The 20635-nt window shown below is 32.6% G+C and overlaps 1 protein-coding gene and 1 long non-coding RNA gene across 2 annotated transcripts; one reads left to right on the forward strand and one right to left on the reverse strand.

The window, feature by feature from the left end:
* The first annotated feature begins 24 nt into the window (after positions 1 to 24).
* LOC132742819 (DNA-dependent metalloprotease SPRTN-like) lies at positions 25 to 9181 on the forward strand. The gene is made up of 6 exons (XM_060731308.1): positions 25 to 395; positions 3301 to 3409; positions 3697 to 3741; positions 5129 to 5203; positions 5414 to 5693; positions 6647 to 9181. The coding sequence occupies exons 1-6, from the start codon at positions 151 to 153 to the stop codon at positions 7852 to 7854; spliced, it is 1962 nt and encodes a 653-aa protein (XP_060587291.1). The 5' UTR covers positions 25 to 150; the 3' UTR covers positions 7855 to 9181.
* A 3019-nt stretch (positions 9182 to 12200) lies between these two features.
* Positions 12201 to 17119, reverse strand: LOC132742820 (uncharacterized). Its single transcript, XR_009627487.1, has 3 exons — positions 16963 to 17119; positions 14127 to 14258; positions 12201 to 12644 (listed from the first exon to the last, which is right to left on the reverse strand). It is a non-coding gene; the product is annotated as an uncharacterized LOC132742820 (long non-coding RNA).
* Between the last annotated feature and the right edge of the window lie 3516 nt (positions 17120 to 20635).

Genomic DNA, 20635 nt, shown 5'->3' on the forward strand with positions numbered 1-20635 from the left:
GTGAACAATGTGTAGGTCGTTACCAGTCGAAATACATTACATGATAAAAGCGGATATATTCCGACTGGTAAACCGGAACCAGGAATGGAAAAGATTGCGGGAAATTCTATCAAGTATCGTCAAATTTAGTTTTACATAATCAGACAGATAATGGATGATGATTACGCTTTGGCTCTTCAACTTCAGTCAGAATTTTTTGAAAGCGGTGACAATTTTCATGAATTTAGTAATTCTGTCACCAAGAATGGAAATGAGCCTCGTTCTCTTGTTGATCCATTTTGGGAGGTAACAGACCCCAATCCTGATGTTAGGGCACTGTTTCTGCAGTTCAACGATCGTTTTTTCTGGGGAAGACTTGCGGGTGTTGAAGTTCGATGGAGTCCAAGAATGACATTGTACAGTATTTGTTTTTAAATAATTTTTGATTTGCAGAATATCAAAGTGTATCTTAAAAAAATTACATGGAAATATGTATACATGTACATTAATTGTATCAATAATAATTATGATTCACCCCAATGACGATTTGACCCATAATGACCCGCCCAACTTAAATGGCAAATCACCCATCTTAAATGATGATCAGATGCCCACTTCAGTGACAATTCGCCCCACTTAATTTTTACTTAAATTCATTTAATTGAATTTTATTTTACTTCATTTAATTGAATTGAAAAATAAATATGTTTTGGGTATTTAATTCAGGTAAAGAGTCAACTCGGCCCTATACCAACTCGCATACATGCCATAATTTTTGGACAGCTTTCCGGGACACTTTTCATCGCGGCAATAATGGATGTGGAGGCAGTTGTTGGGGAGGGGGTGTGTCAATCGTATAACGTTCTTAAATTAGGACGACTTTCTCCTGAATTCTAATGATAAACAGTTAACTTACTAGTTTTAGAAGAAGTCTTTTAGGTCGACATCTTTATCATTTTATAGTATTTCTTTATTTCATTTATTATTCCCTAAAAGCAAGTAAGTTGTAAGTTATAAACCCAGTGAATGGGCGCAGCCATGTTGTTCACCCGTTATATCTTAAAGTCATGATAATTACTACATGTCACATAACGCAATTCTTCCAGTCATCAAAACAAACACAGCAAGTTAATTTATTTGACACCTTTAATTTTTTATTTGATGGATATATTTACATTGTTTGTAATAATTAGACTTTCGGCAAGTAAGCGATTGATCTAAAAATTAATGATTATCGGGGATTAACGATAATTGTAAAAGGGCCGTAAACCATTAATTAACCCGACCATTAAACGCTGCCGAATTCAACAGAGAAAGTTAATTGCCGATGCATGAAGAAAGCTATTGCCAAGAGGAATCGATAGTAGATAATTGGGGGGCTGTATATTGTAAACTTGTGTCAACGTTCCTGTGTATTATGTGTACCAGGTCAGAATATATTTTACGATCGAGAGGTGAAATGTGCGAGATTTGATTTAAAAAAATTTATGAAAATTTTGCAAAAAAAAAATTTCAGGTATTAAATCAATAACCGGGACAGACATCCAATTTCCGGGGCAATCCTGGGCATCCGGGACGTTATGGCATGTATGCCAACTCGGCACAGGTCAACTCGGCACAGGTCAACTCGGCCCACTTTACAAAAAAAGCTCCCTTTGATGCTTTTTGTTTGTAAAGTAATCTTCAATAAAATATGAAATAAAAACACGTTTACTTATTATATGAAATATTTTTAATGTTCTTTATCTTATATACATAAAACAACATGTAATGCATTTATTAACATTCAATGTATTTTGCAATGTCACAAGGATGGATTGTAATAAGTTTTTATTACCCAAATCATTGAAAACTCTCATTACCAATTAAATGTAATAAAAATCTATGAAAACATCTTTCCACATTTGTAAATAAGTCCATATATTGATTATGTGGTTCCAACAATAAAGAGTGATAAAACAAACTAATATATTAATAAATTGAAAAGTTGGCCAAGTTGACCTGTGCCAAGTTTGTATAAGGCCGAGCTGACTCGGGGGGCCAAGTACGTTCTAGGGCCTAGCTGACCCTGATTCTTTAATTCATTTTGGTATTGTTACAGAGATTAAAAATTCCAATTGTTCGCTCATAGTTACGAGTAGAATTTAAGAGATTTAGAAGCTACTTGACATGCAGGATAAGTGACTGAAAGAAAATTTCAATGCCAGATGTTATAAATAAGTGATAGTAAACTGTTGTTTATTTACACATATTATTCATAACTTAAAGCAGATTGTTAATAATTGTTGACAATGGTTTTTTTCTGGCAAATTTTATGTATACCAGTATATGTTATGCGATAACAAGAAAGTTACATCATAACTTGGTGCCATTAATTATGATTATTTAAGTGGGGCAATTGGGGGCGAATCGTTATAAGTTTAAATATTGATAAGTAATAGGTGAAAATGACCAATTACTGTTGGTTGAGATACATAAAAAAAGAAACATAAAGAGAACATTAATTTCTATTTCACAAATAATTATATATACAAACATACATTGACTCTAATCATTTCATAATTTAAGAACTTACGTACGTTTTAATTGAGTATTGAAGAGGGGTGAATCATCACTAATCTGGGGTGAATCATTACTGTTATAGGCAAGGCGAATCATTGTATCATTATGCCAATCCATTTTACTTTCCATATTTCTCAGAGTTTCTTGTATTCTCTGGGAATGTTTAAAATGAATTCAATTAACAGCCATGACTTCTGTCTGAAAATATATCTTCTTTGAAAGACTGAAAAAAGGCTTTAAAAAAACCCCAAAACTTCTTTGAAATATCTGTTTATCCAAAACAAAGTTTTACACTTAATAACTATGTCACTAAAAATATCAACAATTATTTTGGAGAAACAGGAAGGTAGTTGCTGTAAACTGCTTTTAGTGATATGCTATAATTAATGCTGACTTTAGCCATATGCTATAATTAATGCTGACTTTAGCCATATGCTGTAATTAATGCTGACCTTAGCCATATGCTATAATTAATGCTGACTTTAGCCATATGCTATAATTAATGCTGACCTTAGCCATATGCTATAATTAATGCTGACTTTAGCCATATGCTATAAATCATTCACTAGAACACAGCATTACTGTATCTGAGATGCCCATGATAATTCTTATTAAAGAAATATGAAATTTTATGAAAGAACATCTTAAATATATAATGGAAAACTATTAGTCATTAAACTGATAATTAAACAAAATGAACTTATTAACAGTAATAGTTTGTAATGACTGGTGTTGGTAACATCTTGCTAAATGTTTCAGATGTGCAGGATTATGTTGCTATGAGGGTCGTGGTGGATTGTGTTCCGTACGACTTAGTGTCCCATTGCTGAAACTAAGACCAAGAAAAGATCTGATCGAAACACTTCTTGTAAGTCATTAAAGAAAATAAAAACAAGTTATAAATAATCGTCATTGTTTACCATTTACTTTTGCCTGTTATTTCTAATTAATTTTGTTCTCATGATTTTGTGTTCTTTGTTTGGAAATATAACACTGGAATTATTTTTCAATCTTTTGTACCATTTGATGTTGATCTGGACCAATAACTGTGTGCAAAATTCATGTCTGACATTGGCTTAATATGTTAAAGAAATTACATTGGATGTATCAGCTTAAAAGTTGACCTAGATTATAAGATATTATTTTACATTTCAGCATGAGATGATACATGCCTATCTGTTTATCACAGACAACAACAAGGTAATATAATACTGAGATTTAAACAAGAGCACCGCTAGGCGGAGCATTATATGCCCGAAAGTGTTTTTTTTTTTTAGTAAGGATGAAGCATTTGTAAGAAATGGGAATAATCTGTTCATCCTATAAAATTTTACAGCTGTAGGTTGATTAATACTTAAGTTATAAATAATGACCTTAACCTTTGACCTTGTGACCCCAAAATCAATAGGGGTCTTCTACCTAATATGGACAATAATCCCATGAAGTTTGAATATTGTGGGCCAAATGGAACTTTACTTATGCTCCGAAAACTGTTTTCAATTTTAAGGTAATAGTGACTTTGACCTTGTGACCCAAAATCAATAGGGGTCTTCTATCCAATATGCACAATCATACTATGAAGTTTGAATATTGTGGGCCAAATGGAACTTAAGTTATGCTCTAGAAACTGTTTTCAGTATTAAGGTAAAAGTGACTTTGACCTTGTGACCCCAAAATCAATAGTGGTCTTCTACCAAATATGGACAATCATCCTAAGAAGTTTGAATATAGTGGGTCACATGGAACATATGTTATGCTTCCGAAACTTTTTTTGGTTTTCAGGTAATTGTGACCTTGACCTTTGACCTTTTGACACCAAAATCAATAGGGGTGTTCTACCCATTATGGACAATAATCCCATGAAGTTTGAATATTGTGGGCCAAATGAAACTTAAGTTATGCTCCGGAAACTGTTTTCAGTTTTAAGGTAATAGTGACTTTGACCTTTTGACCCCAAAATCAATAGGGGTCTTCTACCCAATATGGACAATCATCCTATGAAGTTTGAACATTGTGGGCAAAATGGAACTTAAGTTATGCTCCGGAAACCAAATTGCTAACGGACGGACCTGTTTTCAGTTTTAAGGTAATAGTGACTTTGACCTTTTGACCCCAAAATCAATAGGGGTCTTCTACCCAATATGGACAATCATCCTATGAAGTTTGAACATTGTGGGCCAAATGGAACTTAAGTTATGCTCCGGAAACCAAATTGCTAACGGACGGACAGACAGACGGACGCCAGGGGGTATAACATAATATGCCCTTTTGGGCATATAAAAAAATAGTCGCACAGCCGTTTTGAAGTTTGTCTTTTATATTGGTAAAATATAAAAAAAGCTTTTTAACATTCACACGTGTGCTTTATAAAATTTAAAGTCTTTTTAAACTTTACTGCTGATAGCATATGAACTATGCTTTCCAGTATAGTTGAGTCATTTGAGAAATTTAACTTTTTATTAAAAGTAAGAGTCAAATAGGCTATCAATTACAAAATTAAAAACTGTTGATAACAACATTCAGCAATATATTATTCCTTTATTTTTTCTTATTTTGGTAAATGTTACATGACTGTTTTATGTTGTAGGATCATGATGGGCATGGACCAGAATTTCATAAACATATGTATAGAATCAACAACGAGGCAGGAACTAATATTTCTGTAAGAATTTCTATCATACTATATTCAATTTTATAAATTTCATTTAATTTATTGGATTATTTTAAAATATATTGAGAATCATCAATGTAGATAGATTTTTCTTGAATACAGAGAATATTTAATATAATTGTATATTCTTTGTGTCCATAAAACTCCATATGTTTATTGACAAATTTTTAGAGATGAATGTTTGTTTCATTATTTATGTAGGTATATCACAACTTTCATGATGAAGTGGATTCCTATAAGCAACACTGGTGGAGGTGTAACGGTCCGTGTCAAAATCTCAAACCTTACTTTGGTTATGTTAAACGCTCGATGAATCGAGCACCTTCAAAGAATGATACTTGGTGGTCTCGGCATCAGCAAACATGTGGCGGAACTTACACTAAGGTGAAAGAACCAGAGAATTATGGGAAAAAGAAAAAAGATAAGGAGAAAGATAAGGAAAAAGATAAGGAAGATTCAAAGAAAAAGGACAAAGGATCTGGTATGAAAAACAGAATAGTTTATGTTCTTTTCTTTTGTTGATATACTTGAATGTGTTTGTAGTGTCTTGGCTTTTAACTGGCGGATGAGAATTTTAAAATAAAATTTCTTTATTTGAAAAGAATTCAAAATCAGTTACTGTAAGTTTAATAAAGTCAAGCACTGCCCTGATAGTAACTTTTGTCTTTAAGTTATGATTGCACTGCTCAATATCTGAAATAATTTGGCAGGGGCATAATTATGTTTATTATTCTTTAAAAACAAATAAAAAGTTTTTTGCAGACTTTAAAAAAACTACATGGGTGACTTTGTTAACACAACAAATCTGTTTTTTATTATCTGTCTGTATATAAACTGTAGATTAGTTGAAAGAGACCAATATATCTTTTTCTTTAATTGTTATGGATATCTGGACAGCCACCTACCAATAACTTATTGCTCAGTATTTGCATGTGAGGTAAGGCATCTGTCTGCAGGAATCCTGAATTCATTACCTCGATTTTATATTAGAAATACTCACCTATCAGCGGTGTATAACATGACAACACATTGAATACAGAACTTTAAGCAAATGACCTGTAAGTAAGATTGCTCTCTGATGAGATTAGGCAATAGCCATCCTGATTCAAGCATAAAATACAAATGTAGACCGAATATTCAATTTATGCATCTCACAGCTTATTCCAGTTTCCACAATTACAGAGATATTATCATAGTTTTAAAGTTCATTTTCAGCTCCACTTTTTGGAGAGAAAAAATGCAGGTATTGTCAAGTTTTCATTTATGGTCACTAACTTAAATACTTATAAAGCTATGAAGGGTAATAGTTCAAGATAAGTTTTCTCAGAAACTATCAAAGCAATTCACTTTAAGCTTGGTTTGCTTGTTAACTATCATCATGTGATGCTATGGACCATTATAAACAATTAATTAGTCTTACCTTTTTTTTTCCAGAAAAATCGTCAGTGAAAAATATGGATATCAGGATATTTGGAGGTGAAGGTAAAACTTTAGGAAAAGTAACAAAGTCAACAAACACAGTTCCAAAATCTAATAGCCCAATACCCAGTCCAAATATTACTAGTGCCAATAATAAACCACCAAATTCTATAAATAGACCTAAGCCAACTTCAACAGTTTCCAGATTTGATGATAATATAACAAAGGGATACAAAACAGAACAGCCAGTGAATGGTCATGTGACTATCTTACCTGGAGCAGTAACACCTAGTAAAACAGGTGTTTCTAAAAATAAACCTGTCAGTCAAGGAGGAGTGGCCAAGTTTAATGATAAAAAGAAGATTAAGAAGATTGTAAATATACCAGATTTCTCAGACTCTGATGATGACGACGAATTTCTTTGCTCAATTCCCATTTCTAATTTATCAAATACCTCCATTTGTTCAACAGCGGTTGACCGCAATAAAAGTGCTCAGGAAAGTTCTCAGTGGAATAATTCCAGTATCGGTGATACAAGCATGATCTGTGATACTTCAAATTCAATTACAGATCAATTAAAAGATAATAAAGTGTTCAAAGATAAACAGGAAACAGAGACTGGTAGTGACGTTACTAATTTAGATGATAAACAATTTAGAGGAACAGATAATGAAGTGAATGATGTCAGAGCTATGTTAAGAAAGGTATGGGGACAAAAACAATTTGGAAACCAAACAAGTAAAATGAAAGTTAAAGGTACATTCAAATCTGTGATTCCAAATTTAGACACATCAAAGGCATCTGATTGTAGTTCCAATAAAGTTGTCACAGGAGCTCATAAAAGATTGTCTGGGGATTCAGGGTTTGGAGAAAAATCTGCTAAAAGGCACAAAAACAATAATATATATACATCAGGATCAAATAATTCTGACGTAGATAAGAACAGTCAGATAGAAAAGACTTCTCCCGTGAAACAATTAACTTCACCAATTGATAAATTTTTCAAAAAGACCGAGTCAGGGTCTACTACTCAGAATGATTCTCATCAGAGTGCAAGTGTCTGTGATAAAATATCTGTGATAAGGGGAGATAATTCAGGAAATAACAATACCACGACAGAGACTACTTCTGACGTGTCTCCATGTCCAGTTTGTAGTAAAATGGTGCCAACAACTTCTATAAATGATCATTTAGATCTTTGTTTAACTATGCAAGCAATCTGAGCCCAGGGGCCCATAAAATTTTATCTAGACTTATTTCAAGATTAATGGTACTATCCTACACCTGAACTTTTACCTCTGAAGCTGCATATCCAAGCTTTTTAAAGTTGTGAGAACTGTTTGGCCAGCTGTCTGATTGGCAATATGTGTTGAAGCATCTATTTGAAAAGGTGTTTAAAATAAATGTTGTATTGAGTGATAGAAATACAAAAATTTGAAGAAAAAAACTATGAAATATGAACTTAAAAATCTCTTGGTTGAAGTTTGATAATTATGGAAATTGAAGTTATTCATTTAAACTGAAACATTTCCGAATCTTATTGTACGTCACGGTCACTGTCATCTAGTACCCATGATTTTTGTGTCATATAGGGATCACTTCTCTGTTGTCTGTCCATTGGTTTGTCATAAAACTTGTACAGACTACTCCTCAAAAAGTAATGGTGCAATTTCATTCAGACTTTACAGGAATGATCAGTACCAAGTCTAGTTGTGCATATCATTGGCATTTTCCCGTTCATTGATTATTGTCAGAGTTATGGCCCTTTCATTATTTTTATTTTTAAATTTTGTCCGGACTACTCTTATATCACTAATGCAATTTTGGTGAAACTTCAAGGATTAATTGGTAGCTCAGTTACTTGCCGTTTTTACACGGATTTTCCGGTTAAATGATTTTTAGGTTGAGTTATGGCCCTTGAATGAAAAGGGTGTTAATGTTTGTCTGGACTAATCCTCTTATACCACTAATGCAATTTCAATGAAACTTTACAGGATTGATCAGTAGCTCAAGTTCTTGCGCATACACAGGTTTTTAGGTTGAATAATTTTTGGCTGAGTTAAGGCTATCATGAGGCGACACATATGATCACTGATCGCTCTTGTTTCCAGAAAAGAAATAAACCTCTTTGTGAACATATATAATTCTTGTATTATCCATAGTCTGTCTGAAAGCTATTATTTACCTCTTTACTAGTAGATGCCACTTATTAAGTAGACCTGTCTAGACCATTTCTATCTTGGGCAATGTATATTTAATGGAATATAAATTTTCTATTGACATAATTTTGCTTCTTCTTTTTTCCAAAATGGCAACAATAAGATATCTGATAATAAAATGAGCCTCTTAATTACCTATGTATTTATAACTTGGAGAAAATGCATTTGGTTTCCTTATAATATTAATAATCAGGGCAAAATTGACGTTGCATAGAAACAAAGAAGTTTGTGTACACAAATGTTGTTGTTACTATAGAATGTCACACTTGCCCTGATAATCATAAGAGAAACCAGTTGGCAAATCATTAAATTAAATAACTCATGGGCTTTGTTTTTTGTTGTTGTTTTTGTGCCCCCACTTTAGTGGCGGGCATTTAGATTTACCCTTGTCCGTCAGTCCGTCCTTCCTTCCGTCTGTTCTCTTTTGTGTCGCACGTAACTCAAAAAGTATTTGACCTAGAGTCATGAAGCTTTACAGGAATGTTGATCAGCATGTGAAGTTGTGCACCTGGGTATTTTCGTCTGGATATTTTTAGAGTTATTGCCCTTGACTTAGTAAAATTTTGCAATTTTCAACTTGTGTCGCATGTAACTCAAAAAGTATTTGACCTAGAGTCATGAAACTTTACAGGAATGTTGATCAGCATGTGTAGTTGTGCACCTGGGTATTTTCGTCTGGATATTTTTAGTATTTTTAGAGTTATTGCCCTTGACTTAGTAAAATTTTGCAATTTTCAACTTGTGTCGCATGTAACTCAAAAAGTATTTGACCTAGAGTCATGAAACTTTACAGGAATGTTGATCAGCATGTGTAGTTGTGCACCTGGGTATTTTCGTCTGGATATTTTTAGTATTTTTAGAGTTATTGCCCTTGACTTAGTAAAATTTTGCAATTTTCAACTTGTGTCGCATGTAACTCAAAAAGGATTTGACATAGAGTCATTAAACCTTATGGGAAGGTTGCTCAGCATATTTAGTTTTGCACCTGGGGTTTCGCTTGTGGATTTATCCAGTTTTTGTAGAGTTATTTCCCATGACTTAGTAAAAACTGTTTCATTATGTTGTTGTTATTTGTTGCTTGAGTTAGAATCGACCAACTTTACAGGAATAATGAGTTATTGCCCTTGACTTACAGTAAAATAAATTTGCAATTTTCAACTTTGGGTTTGCTTGTGGATTTATTCAGTATTTGTAAAGTTCTTGCCCTTTACTGAGTAAAAGATTTTTAGTTTTCAAAAAATATTTGACCTAGAGTCATAAGATTGACAGAACAGTGGCGCGGTGGGGGGCACCCGTGTCCTATGGACACATTTCTAGTTTTTTATTATATTGACATTTTTCCAGCAGTTATTTTTCTTTCAATGTGTATATTCAAATTGTCATTCCATGCCTTTTTTTTATCATTTTGATTGTCTGTTTGATGAGATTTAAAGAGACAGGCATAACTTTGATGAGTCTTTGCTACTGGTTTATTGGCTTGTGTTTACTGTAAGAACATGTTGATGTTTGACGTCAAAATTTTAAAAGAATAATATAAGCGCAGCACAGTATATTTATAAAAATATATATAAATATAGCACTGCAAATAATTCAAGAGGGTCATGATGTTATTAACATGAATATAAAAACTCTTAATGACAAGGCACAAGTAATATTGTTAACTATAAAGAAAGCAGGTTTATAACTTTAATCTTGAACTGATACTTCAAAGCTGATATTTATATCTAAAATAGTGCATGTTTAAAACCATTACTGGTTGCTATTGCTAAGGGAAAACAATTGTTACTAAAGAAGTCACTGGTTGCTATACAATATAAATGGTTTCCTTAGAAGTTAATGCCTGCTATGAAATTCAATGGTAGATTCACTCATTGCTATGGAAAGTAAATGTTTGCTATGGAAGTCACTGGTTGCTATGTTAAAAGGCAAGGGTTACTATGAAAGTCACTTGTTGCTGTGGAAGTCAATGGTTGTTATGGAAAGAAAACAGTTGCTATTTGATTCTTAAGTTGCTATTGAAAGTCAATGATTGCTATTTAAAGTCAATTATTGTGATGACAGTCACTAATTGCTATTTGAAGTCACTGATTGCTACGAAAGTTAAAAGTAGCTGCAGAAAGTCTATGGTTGCTATGGATATTCAGTGATTGCTATAGAAGTTAATGGAAAGTCAATGCTTGCTATAGAGATCGAAAGTAAAAGGTCAGTGGTTGCAATAGAGGTCTCTTGATGCTGTAGAGTCATTGGGTGCTAAAGAAGTCTATGGTTGCTATGAAAGTCTCTGGTTTCTATGAAAGTCTGTGGTTGTTATGGAAAGTCAATGGTTGCCTTGGAAAGGTACTTGTTAATATGGAAAGTCACAGTTGCTAAAAAGGTCTGGTTGCCATGAGAAGTCAGTGGTTGCTATGGGAAGGGGGTTTAGGCAATTTTGACTCCAGGGCTATGATTTGAATAATTTTTTTAAGGTCCACCAGACTAAATATCAAAGATAGAGCGGATCATATAGCCCTTGCAGTTTTCAAGAAGATTTTTTAAATAATTATTATACAAGGAAAAGCTTTGACCCCCTAGGCAGGGCTAGTTTTGACCCAAGGGCTCAATTTGAACAAACTTAGTAAAGGTTTACCAGATAATGTTTCGTATAAAAAAAAGTAAAGCTTTAGCTCTTGCACTTTAAGAGAAGAAATGTTTTTTAAGTTTTGATCATATACATATATTGAGGGAAATCTATGTTCATCCAGAACGAGGCCAATTTTGACCCAATGGCTATAATTTGAACAATGTTTGTAGAGGTTCACCAGACAATGCTTCATATCAAATACATGTATATTTAAGCTTAAGCCAAGATACAGTATAACAGAAGATTTTTTTTTTACTATACATGTACAAATGCAATTATAAGGAAAATCTAAGGGGCCAGTTTTAACCCAAGGGCTATAATTCGAAAAAACTTAGTAGTGGTCTAAGGAAAAACTAAGCTTAAGCTCTTGTAGCTTTAGAAAAGAAAGTTTCTATTAAAGTTTTAACTATATACATAATTATAAAACCTTATATTCCCCCCTGCAAGGGGCCAATTTTTGACTCGGAGCTATATTTTGAACAAGGTTAATAGAGGTTCTCCAGACAATGTTTTCTACCAAATATCTAAGCTAAAGCCTCTATATAAAAGATTTTGTTTTTGTTTTTACAGAGCTTCATACCAGGATCTTTCCTTCTCACTTTTAACAATATAGACCCATATGTATAGGAGGAGAGGGTATTATAAGAAAAAGTTTGACACAGAATAATCCCACTTATCACTTTGTGCCAAAAAATGGGAAAGAGGAGGAAAATCAAACACCAACAACTGATAATGTAACAGAACCATACTTTTAATAAAATTTTCCATTTCAAAAATTTAGTAATGATAACATTGTTTCACTCCAGTTATGAAACTTTCTTCTGTTCAAGGAGAAACATGACCCCACTTTAGGGGGAAAATATATCATCTTTTGGCTAGTGGATACAGCCTGTATAAGGCCGTAAAATGCAATGTATGCAGAAAAAATAATCACTGATAACAATGTAACCATTACAAATAAAAGACTATTGAGTCATTAGAGAAACAAAATTGTTGGAGGATAAAAAAGGCACATTATCACAACCTCCTTACGCAATATACAATAATAAGTAATCTAAAATCGTAGTGTATAACTCGTCTCCTTTCACACAAACATGATGCAAATTAAAGTCAATGTCACACAAACTACATCCATCCATTCTGAAAGACTTGATGAAGCTGCTTGATACTGCATCTGAAACAAGAAAAAACATGTCAGATTCTATGCCAGCAACATTATACCTTTGCCTTAAGAAATGTATTGAGTGACAGTATTTTTGTTGTTATTTCACCTGACAATGTTTCAACAAAAGACCATATTATATGATACTTTTAATATGTTTCAATTGGCATTTTTTTTACTAAACTTGGGTTTCTTAACAGATTAGAATCACTATCCAACTTTGTCAAAATGTTTATCTCGATGAAATCTTGGAAGAGTCAGAACAAAGGTCATCTGGGGTCAAGACATAAGTCACCAGGTCACCAAAGGAAACCTCTGCACCACTTTTTTTAGCAGTTGTTATAGAAACTGACTCAAAATGTCTGCCATGATGACTGTAAAGTCAAATTTGTGTAAATCATAAGGAATTCTCGTTAACATTCTATGGATTACTGTTTGATTGAATCATCATCAAATTTGGTCAAAATGATTCTCTTAATGCGGAACATCTTTTATAAAATCTTAATGACAGTGTTCATATTGTGAATCAGTCTTCATGATTTCTAAGTAACATTTTGAACCAAATACTTAAGTTTTTAACATAAAGGTCTTCGAAGAGGAAGTGTTTAATCTGTTATTTCAATGGGACATAAAAATGTCAATAATAACTTTTCAGTTAACAATACAAGTATTCAATTTCAGTGAAAGGTGCTACACTGCAACATATTTTTTTACGAGTAAAATTGCTACAACTTCATGATATGTATTTTAGAGAAACCTCAATAAATGATAACAAGGCTATTATTGCCCCAGAGTGTTCAACCAAAGATTCATCCTTAGAAAAGGCTGCAGATGGAGATGATTGGGGCCATTCATTTCTTCAACCAATGCGCATGACTTATAAAACTTTTGTACAGGTCCACTTGGAAATACAACATGACAAATATTCAAGCTCTAGAACATCTATTTTCAGAGAAGATTATAATTAAAAGTACTTTTCCTACATGAGTTTATGTAACTTAGTAACCCCAAGGAAAGGCAAATTTTAACCCAAGGAGCATAAGTAATAGAAAGAATTGTAGAGGATTCACACAGTCAAAAGACTTGTGTTATCCTGTAAATCTTTATAAACTGAGTGACCCCAAGGGCTGGGCAAACAATTGTGATTTATTTAACTTTCATCAAATAGTGTGGAAAGGTGTAACATTATCTGCAATTGGAGGAAAAATCAAAATCAGTTAGGTTTAAAACAATTACCAATCAATTAAATGTCAAATAATGAAAATCAGGATAACCAGCTTCACATACTTCTTCCCTCAGTTTATATCACTCTAAAATATTACACTGGTTTTCCTCATTTTATAAAATTTTGAGGGGAAAATTACAATATACAGTGAAATTGTGGAAAAAAATATACTTTTTCAGATGGATCATGGGGAATGTGGCCGAATTTTGGCCTCAAATCTGCCTTCTAAAAAAAAAACCACTGAATAATGTAATAAATGTACATCAAACCTTATCACACATCATATGTCAAGATTGCCGATTTTGTCCTGCACCTCCCAGTCCACCTGTAAGTTTCTTTTCTCCTTCAGACATTGTTTGTTGTTCTTTTGCCAAATATTTCTGAACTCCTACCTTCACATCCTACAAATGGTAATAATAAGAATATTGTAATCACACAAAAATATATAATATTACATCTGTAACACTAATGGATGCTCCTTGAAGCATGGTCTTGTAATGCAAAAACAAAAACATTTATCTATTTTTAACCCCTAAAACCTGCTAAATTGCCATGAAGTATAGGTCCATGCAGGGCACCTTCATCAAATATCCAACATACTTGTTGAATGACCTTTTGTAATGTTATCTACATATATATTATAAGTTCATGCAAATTATCTATACAGTATAGAGGACAGTGAATGAGTGTGAGTTCAATACTGAATTGATTGAATGAGTTTAATATAATTATATTTTGCAACAAGTTCAATTAATTTAGTAATGAACTTACACTTATTATTATTTATATAGTATTCTGTTTATAGTATGCATGTGATAAAATGTAATATCTACATTACAAGCTCTGAATTACAGTAAAAATACTTCCAGTCTCAATTTATCAAACCCAAAAGCCTAGAGCTAAAAATTTGTTGGGTAGCATTGTCTAGTAGACCTCAATCAAGTTAGTAAAATCATGACCATAAGGGTTTGGGCCAAACTTGGCACCGTCCTGGAAGTTTAACTTAGACTCATGTAGGTAAAACCATAAATGTTCTCTTTAAGGTGTACAGATTGTATATTGATGTCAAGCCCCCTATTTGCTGACGACAGCCTGATCTACAGGAAAATCAAATCAGAAGCCGACGCATTAGCTGTCCAAGAAGACCTTGATCACCAAGAAAAGAAACTGTACCTTTGGCTATCCGCCTGTGGACTTACAGAGCACCTAACCACAGAAGTCAACCTCAAGGTCTTCAATGGATGACTAGTCATGGGGCCCTAATATGCTGGAGTTGATTTTACATTTAACCTGTTCTTCTTTATTCGCTGACAACATTTTGTACATACACCCTATATATTAATGCCCAGGAGCGGGTTATGTACAGTACCGGAAGAAGAAGAAGAAAATTGACAAGGTTTATTCAAAATATGACCCTGGGGTCAAAATTGGCCCCCTCTACAGAGTCATTTGATTTAACATACTACTTATATAGGAACAAGAGCTGTCGCCCAAGTGACGAATGCCCCCGAAAAGGTTTCTTAAGCATGCAGGTATTATGAAAAGAAAAGAAAATGAAAGTAACTAATTGCTGAATATTGTTCTTTGTATTATTGTACCTGTAATCTCTAATTGTGATAGCATGAACCTTCAAAATATAAGTGTGACCTTGACCTTTGAAGAAGGAACGTGGTTCCTGGACGCGACAAAATGTTGTTATGAGATAGACATTTGTGCCAAATTATTTCAAAATCCTTCAATGCATGACAAAGTTACAGTCTGGACATAATTGTTAAGAAAGTGGGGACAGATGGACATGAGCCTTAGCAGCGACACATTGTCTGGATGTGGTAGACATCTGTGCCAAGTAATTTTAAAATCCTTCCATCAATGACAAAGTTACAGTCCGGACATGAATGTGTATCTTCAAACTCTTCTAGACAGAATGAGTACCTTCAAACTATAAGTGTGACCTTAACCTTGAAGGTAGGGACATGGGTCTTTGTCGCGGCACATCGTCTTGATGTTGTAGACATTTATGCCAAGTTATTTTTAAATCCTTCAATGCATGACAAAGTTACAGCCCGGACACAATTGTGTGACCCTATTTATTCTAATTGTGATAATGTGAAACTTCAAAATGTTAGTTAGCCCAACAAATTGTGCGCTTTAGGGCTTTTTTATATAGATAGACACAGGGCCCACACAGTGTTTGGATGGTATATACTGCTTGATAGTGACCTTAAAATGAGATTTTAGTCATAACCTTATAATATGTATATATTTATATACATATTATAAGGTTATGACTAAAATCTCATTTTAAGGTCACTATCAAGCAGTATATACCATCTTATATACATATTATAAGGTTATGACTAAAATCTCATTTTAAGGTCACTATCAAGCAGTATATACCATCCAAACACTGTGTGGGCCCCCTGTGGATAGACATCTATGAAATATCAGATTATAAAATCGGTCTGTCTGGCCGTCGAAATATTGAGACTAAATGTTAGTGTGACTTTGACCTTTGTGGTACTAGAGACGTAATTCTTGGACGCAACACATCATCTTGATGTGGTAGACATTTATGCCTAGTAATTTTAAAATCAATCGATGCATGACAAAATTACAGTCCGGACACAATGTGTGTACCTATTTACTCTAATTGCGATAATGTGATTAACTTCAAAATGATAGTGTGACCTTGACCTTTGAGTTAGGGACGTAGTGCTTGGAAGCGACACATCGTCTTGATGTGGTAGACATTTGTGCCAAGTTATTTCAAAATCCCTCAATGTATGACAAACTTACAGTCCGGAAAATGAAGTGGGATAGACGGTGCGATTATATTATGCCTCCCTTTGAAGGCATAAAAATTTTATGTAACTGTAAAAGTGTAATGCCCAAAGTTTTGATATTTGGTCTGAGGAATTGTATAGTTGACAACTAGCAAGTTTTTTTTTTCAATTTTACATATGATTTTTTTTTTTTGGGGGGGGGGGGGGGGGGGGGAGACCATAGGACGAAAACATTGATATTCAGTAATTAAGGTACGAACTTGATCGGGTACGAATGAAATAACTGTAATTCACAAGTAAACTGTTTAAAAAGTATTCTTACATCTCGCTCTAATTTGTGAATAATATGAACGTATGAAATTATCCCAAAACACACAGCAGTTGATGCTGCAAATGTGAGTTTCGCTCTTAGTGACATTTTCGATGAAACGATTAAGAGTTACATGCTCTTGAATACTCTCTTTATCACGTTCAGCAGTCTACTAAATCGGTTTGTTACGGCTTACGAACGCATAACCGGATAGTAAATGTTTATTGAGTATGCCTATTCATTAATTCTTATAATATATATCCCAATGAATAATGTCAACCTAGAAAAAAAAGCAAGAAAGTAAAAAAAAGTAATTTAAAAGAAGAAAATGTTTAACCAGTGGGTGAGACTGAATGATGTATGCTTACATATTTTAATAATAATAGTTTTATAATAACAAGGTTTTTATTTCATGAAGGTAACATAGGCCTATAAGAAATACATGTCTTATTTACAATGTTGTTTAATAAACAATAAAAAACACAAATTTGTACTGTACTACACACATATTTATATAATTAAGAAATATATATACAAGTAGAGATTTTGATGCTAAAGCATCAAGTCGCCGGATAGAAAAATGATTGTATTATCATAAATATAAGAAAATATAAATTTAATGGTTCAAGTATAAAAATAAGAGGAACAATGAGTTGAGTAATGTTTGCCACTGAGGCTTGTAAGGCAAGTGCTATGCTGGTAATTCTTCTTGTAATTGTACTTTATACATATACTTTGTTACCATACATTGAAATCCGTATAGGTTACTAGTTCTGATTCAGATAATTACCGACAAATATTTCATGAAACAATACAATTTTACTGTAAAAGTGTTGTACATCATTATTATAAGCTATAGAAAAAATATATAATTTAGTTGAAATCAATTCATGTATTCGCATCGTTACATACGATATACAAAAATTAACGTTTAATTGCCTTTCAGTGCGATAAACTATCAACACAAAGATAGTTTGTTATTTTTTTCTATGTATCTAATAAATACGATTCCGGACCCCTACCGTCATACCGTTTTGGAAACCTGCATGATGGAAACCGACGGAATATACCGAAATCAACGATTACCATTATATATGTCAATAATGTGCCTCTTTAGCATAAAATTATTTTGGGATGTTCAACCTAAACTAAACTTTTGAATTTTCTTGTTGAAAGTTTGACAGAAAGGGCCAAGTTTAACCCTTTACCAAGAAGAAAGGAAAAGGTTTTGAAAATTTATTTTTAATGTGTAAAATATGAGTAAACAGGTTTTTCTAATGATATAAAGTATGAAACTGATTAATGAAAATTAACGTATAAAATTATCTGTACAAAATTACAATGATTTGCATCATATCAGCTGCCAACCATTAACAAGTTACCTGTATGTCTTATCAGCAATCTGTTACTATTAATAGATTTTATAACGCTATACAACATTTATAAACATGTAGTCACGTGAATCTTACGAAATACCAGGGAGAATTTGTTTATAATTAGATAAAATAATGTCATATAATCGGTCTCATAAAATATAAACAACCAAATAGTTTTAAAGTGTCATTTCAAATATCATTCATGATTTATATATTTTAAAATAGCAATGCTTGACACATAGAAAAAAGTAAAAGTAACCCTAATATTCAATGACTGATCCTTGGGGATACGTTATTGATTCATTTTATGGAAATTGTAATGTTGCTTTTTAAGATGTCAATATGTGCATATTTCATTTCACTGAGCAAAGTTATCATATGTTTGAATTTTTGAGATTACTGAAAAATTATTTTTGTCTTTAATTGTTCAATGATTGATATGCTTTTATTTTCAGATTTAAGGGCTTCTCCTACCATAGGTATAATATTAAACTGTTACAAATATAGTCGCCGGTTTCTACCGGCGACTAATAACAGCAAGCATTTTAATTGATAGACGCAAGCATACATCAGATGATTCAAATTGCATATCAAGCACATGTTGTTGTGTTTTTTTTCTCATATTTTTCTTTTAAAACATCAAGTAATGAGGATTCTTTAATATATAAATGCAAATTATTCCAGACTTGCACGCATAGCTATAAACATAAAAGTTCTTATAACATAATTTGCATTAGGTCTTACATGTAGGACTAATTATTGTGTTTCTATTAGCACTTGATCAATGTGTAAACGTTTCATTTGTGTAAACGTTTCATTTTTTAAGAACACTAGAATATCTGAAATGTCCTCATTCGTTCCTTAACAGAGCTAATTAACATTAATTTATCTGTAAAACAAGTCTCTGATTCTGTGTATAGATTTAAATACGAATACTGCAATTTGAAAAGTGCGTCTGTTGTTAAAAGTTAGCTTGAGTTAAGTTGTTGTAAAGATTGTTGGCGTTTTAAGTAGTTAACATGATATTATCTTTGATGTGTGTTTCTGCAATTTATTCAAATTGTTTTTTTCTAATACAAGTACTCCATATTACACAACAATAATCAAAACAATGCAAACTAAAGACGTAAAACATTTCTTCCAATTCACCGCCAGGTTAACTCAATTTGTAGAGCGTTTACTTTCAATCGGACTACCCGAGTTCTATTCCCGGACGATGCATTTTTTATAGTATATACATTGTATATGGTATTTTTTTTAATCGTTATTATTTTTTTGTTTTGGATAGAATTTCGGGTTTCTGTGATCTGGTGCATGAATAGTAGTATCGTCAGCATACATGTCTATGTAATAGTGTGTTGTATTAAATGGCATAGTATAAACGTAGAAATGAAGAGTATTAAAGGGTATAGTGTAGAAGCCAGATGAACCACTGATTCTACCGTTCCACTATAAGAATGAGTATTTCCGTATTTGACAACATGTGACGTATTGTGAAGATATAATTTGAAAACTTTTATAGATGTGTTTGAGAATTTGTATAATTTATCTTATTTGCTAATATTTTGTGATCTACCAAATCAAATGCCTAAGCTTCTTTAGGTCTAAATAAAACTGTGCCGATCAAACAACCCAAGAATTTTATAAGACTTAGTCTTTCGTTCTCATCATTTTCTTTGAATATATTATATATTTGTATTCTGATTGTATTGTATTATGTATATCATGTACATATTCGGGAAATAAATATGTTTAAACTAAACAACCCGACCTCATTTATAATCATTCAGGAAGGATTCTTAAAGTCGTATTAGAGCTGACAGACGATTTTTTCCTGAAACATGGCAGACTTTCATTAATTTTATGATATTAATTTCCTATATATACATGTGTAATAGTGACGCAATACCCTTTTCATATTATGTTTTTTTTATATGTTAGCAAAATAGGTCTATAATTTCTAAGGTCCTCTTTTGGACCATTTTTATAATTTGGAAGAATATTTGCTTCCTTAAGTTTTTTTTTATGGAAAAGTGCCAATTTTAATAGAATTATTAATGATAGAGCCTATAGCAAATATGCTTCGATAGCCTTTGATTAGTACATGTATAAACGGCCCAATTCCATCTGTTCAATTTAATCTGTCCTTCTTAACGTTGACGTCATCATTAAAATATTTCTTTTTGTGTTGCTTAATTAAATTAATTGTTTTATTACGCCATAATTTATGTTAATTCCGCTGATACGATATTTTATAACTATCTCTTTTCAATACGACTGCACATTTAGCTGCTCTGGGAAAGGAGAGT

Source organism: Ruditapes philippinarum, unplaced genomic scaffold, assembly GCF_026571515.1.
Source record: "Ruditapes philippinarum isolate M1 unplaced genomic scaffold, ASM2657151v2 ctg57_1_1_1_1, whole genome shotgun sequence".
NCBI lineage: Eukaryota > Metazoa > Mollusca > Bivalvia > Venerida > Veneridae > Ruditapes > Ruditapes philippinarum.

Coding starts and splice junctions, on each gene's coding strand:
- LOC132742819 (XM_060731308.1), top strand. CDS start 151: ATGGATGATGATTACGCTTTGGCTCTTCAACTTCAGTCAGAATTTTTT. Junction 396..3,300: donor TGGAGTCCAAGAATGACATT/GTACAGTATTTG, acceptor TAAATGTTTCAG/ATGTGCAGGATTATGTTGCT. Junction 5,694..6,646: donor GAAAAAGGACAAAGGATCTG/GTATGAAAAACA, acceptor TTTTTTTTCCAG/AAAAATCGTCAGTGAAAAAT.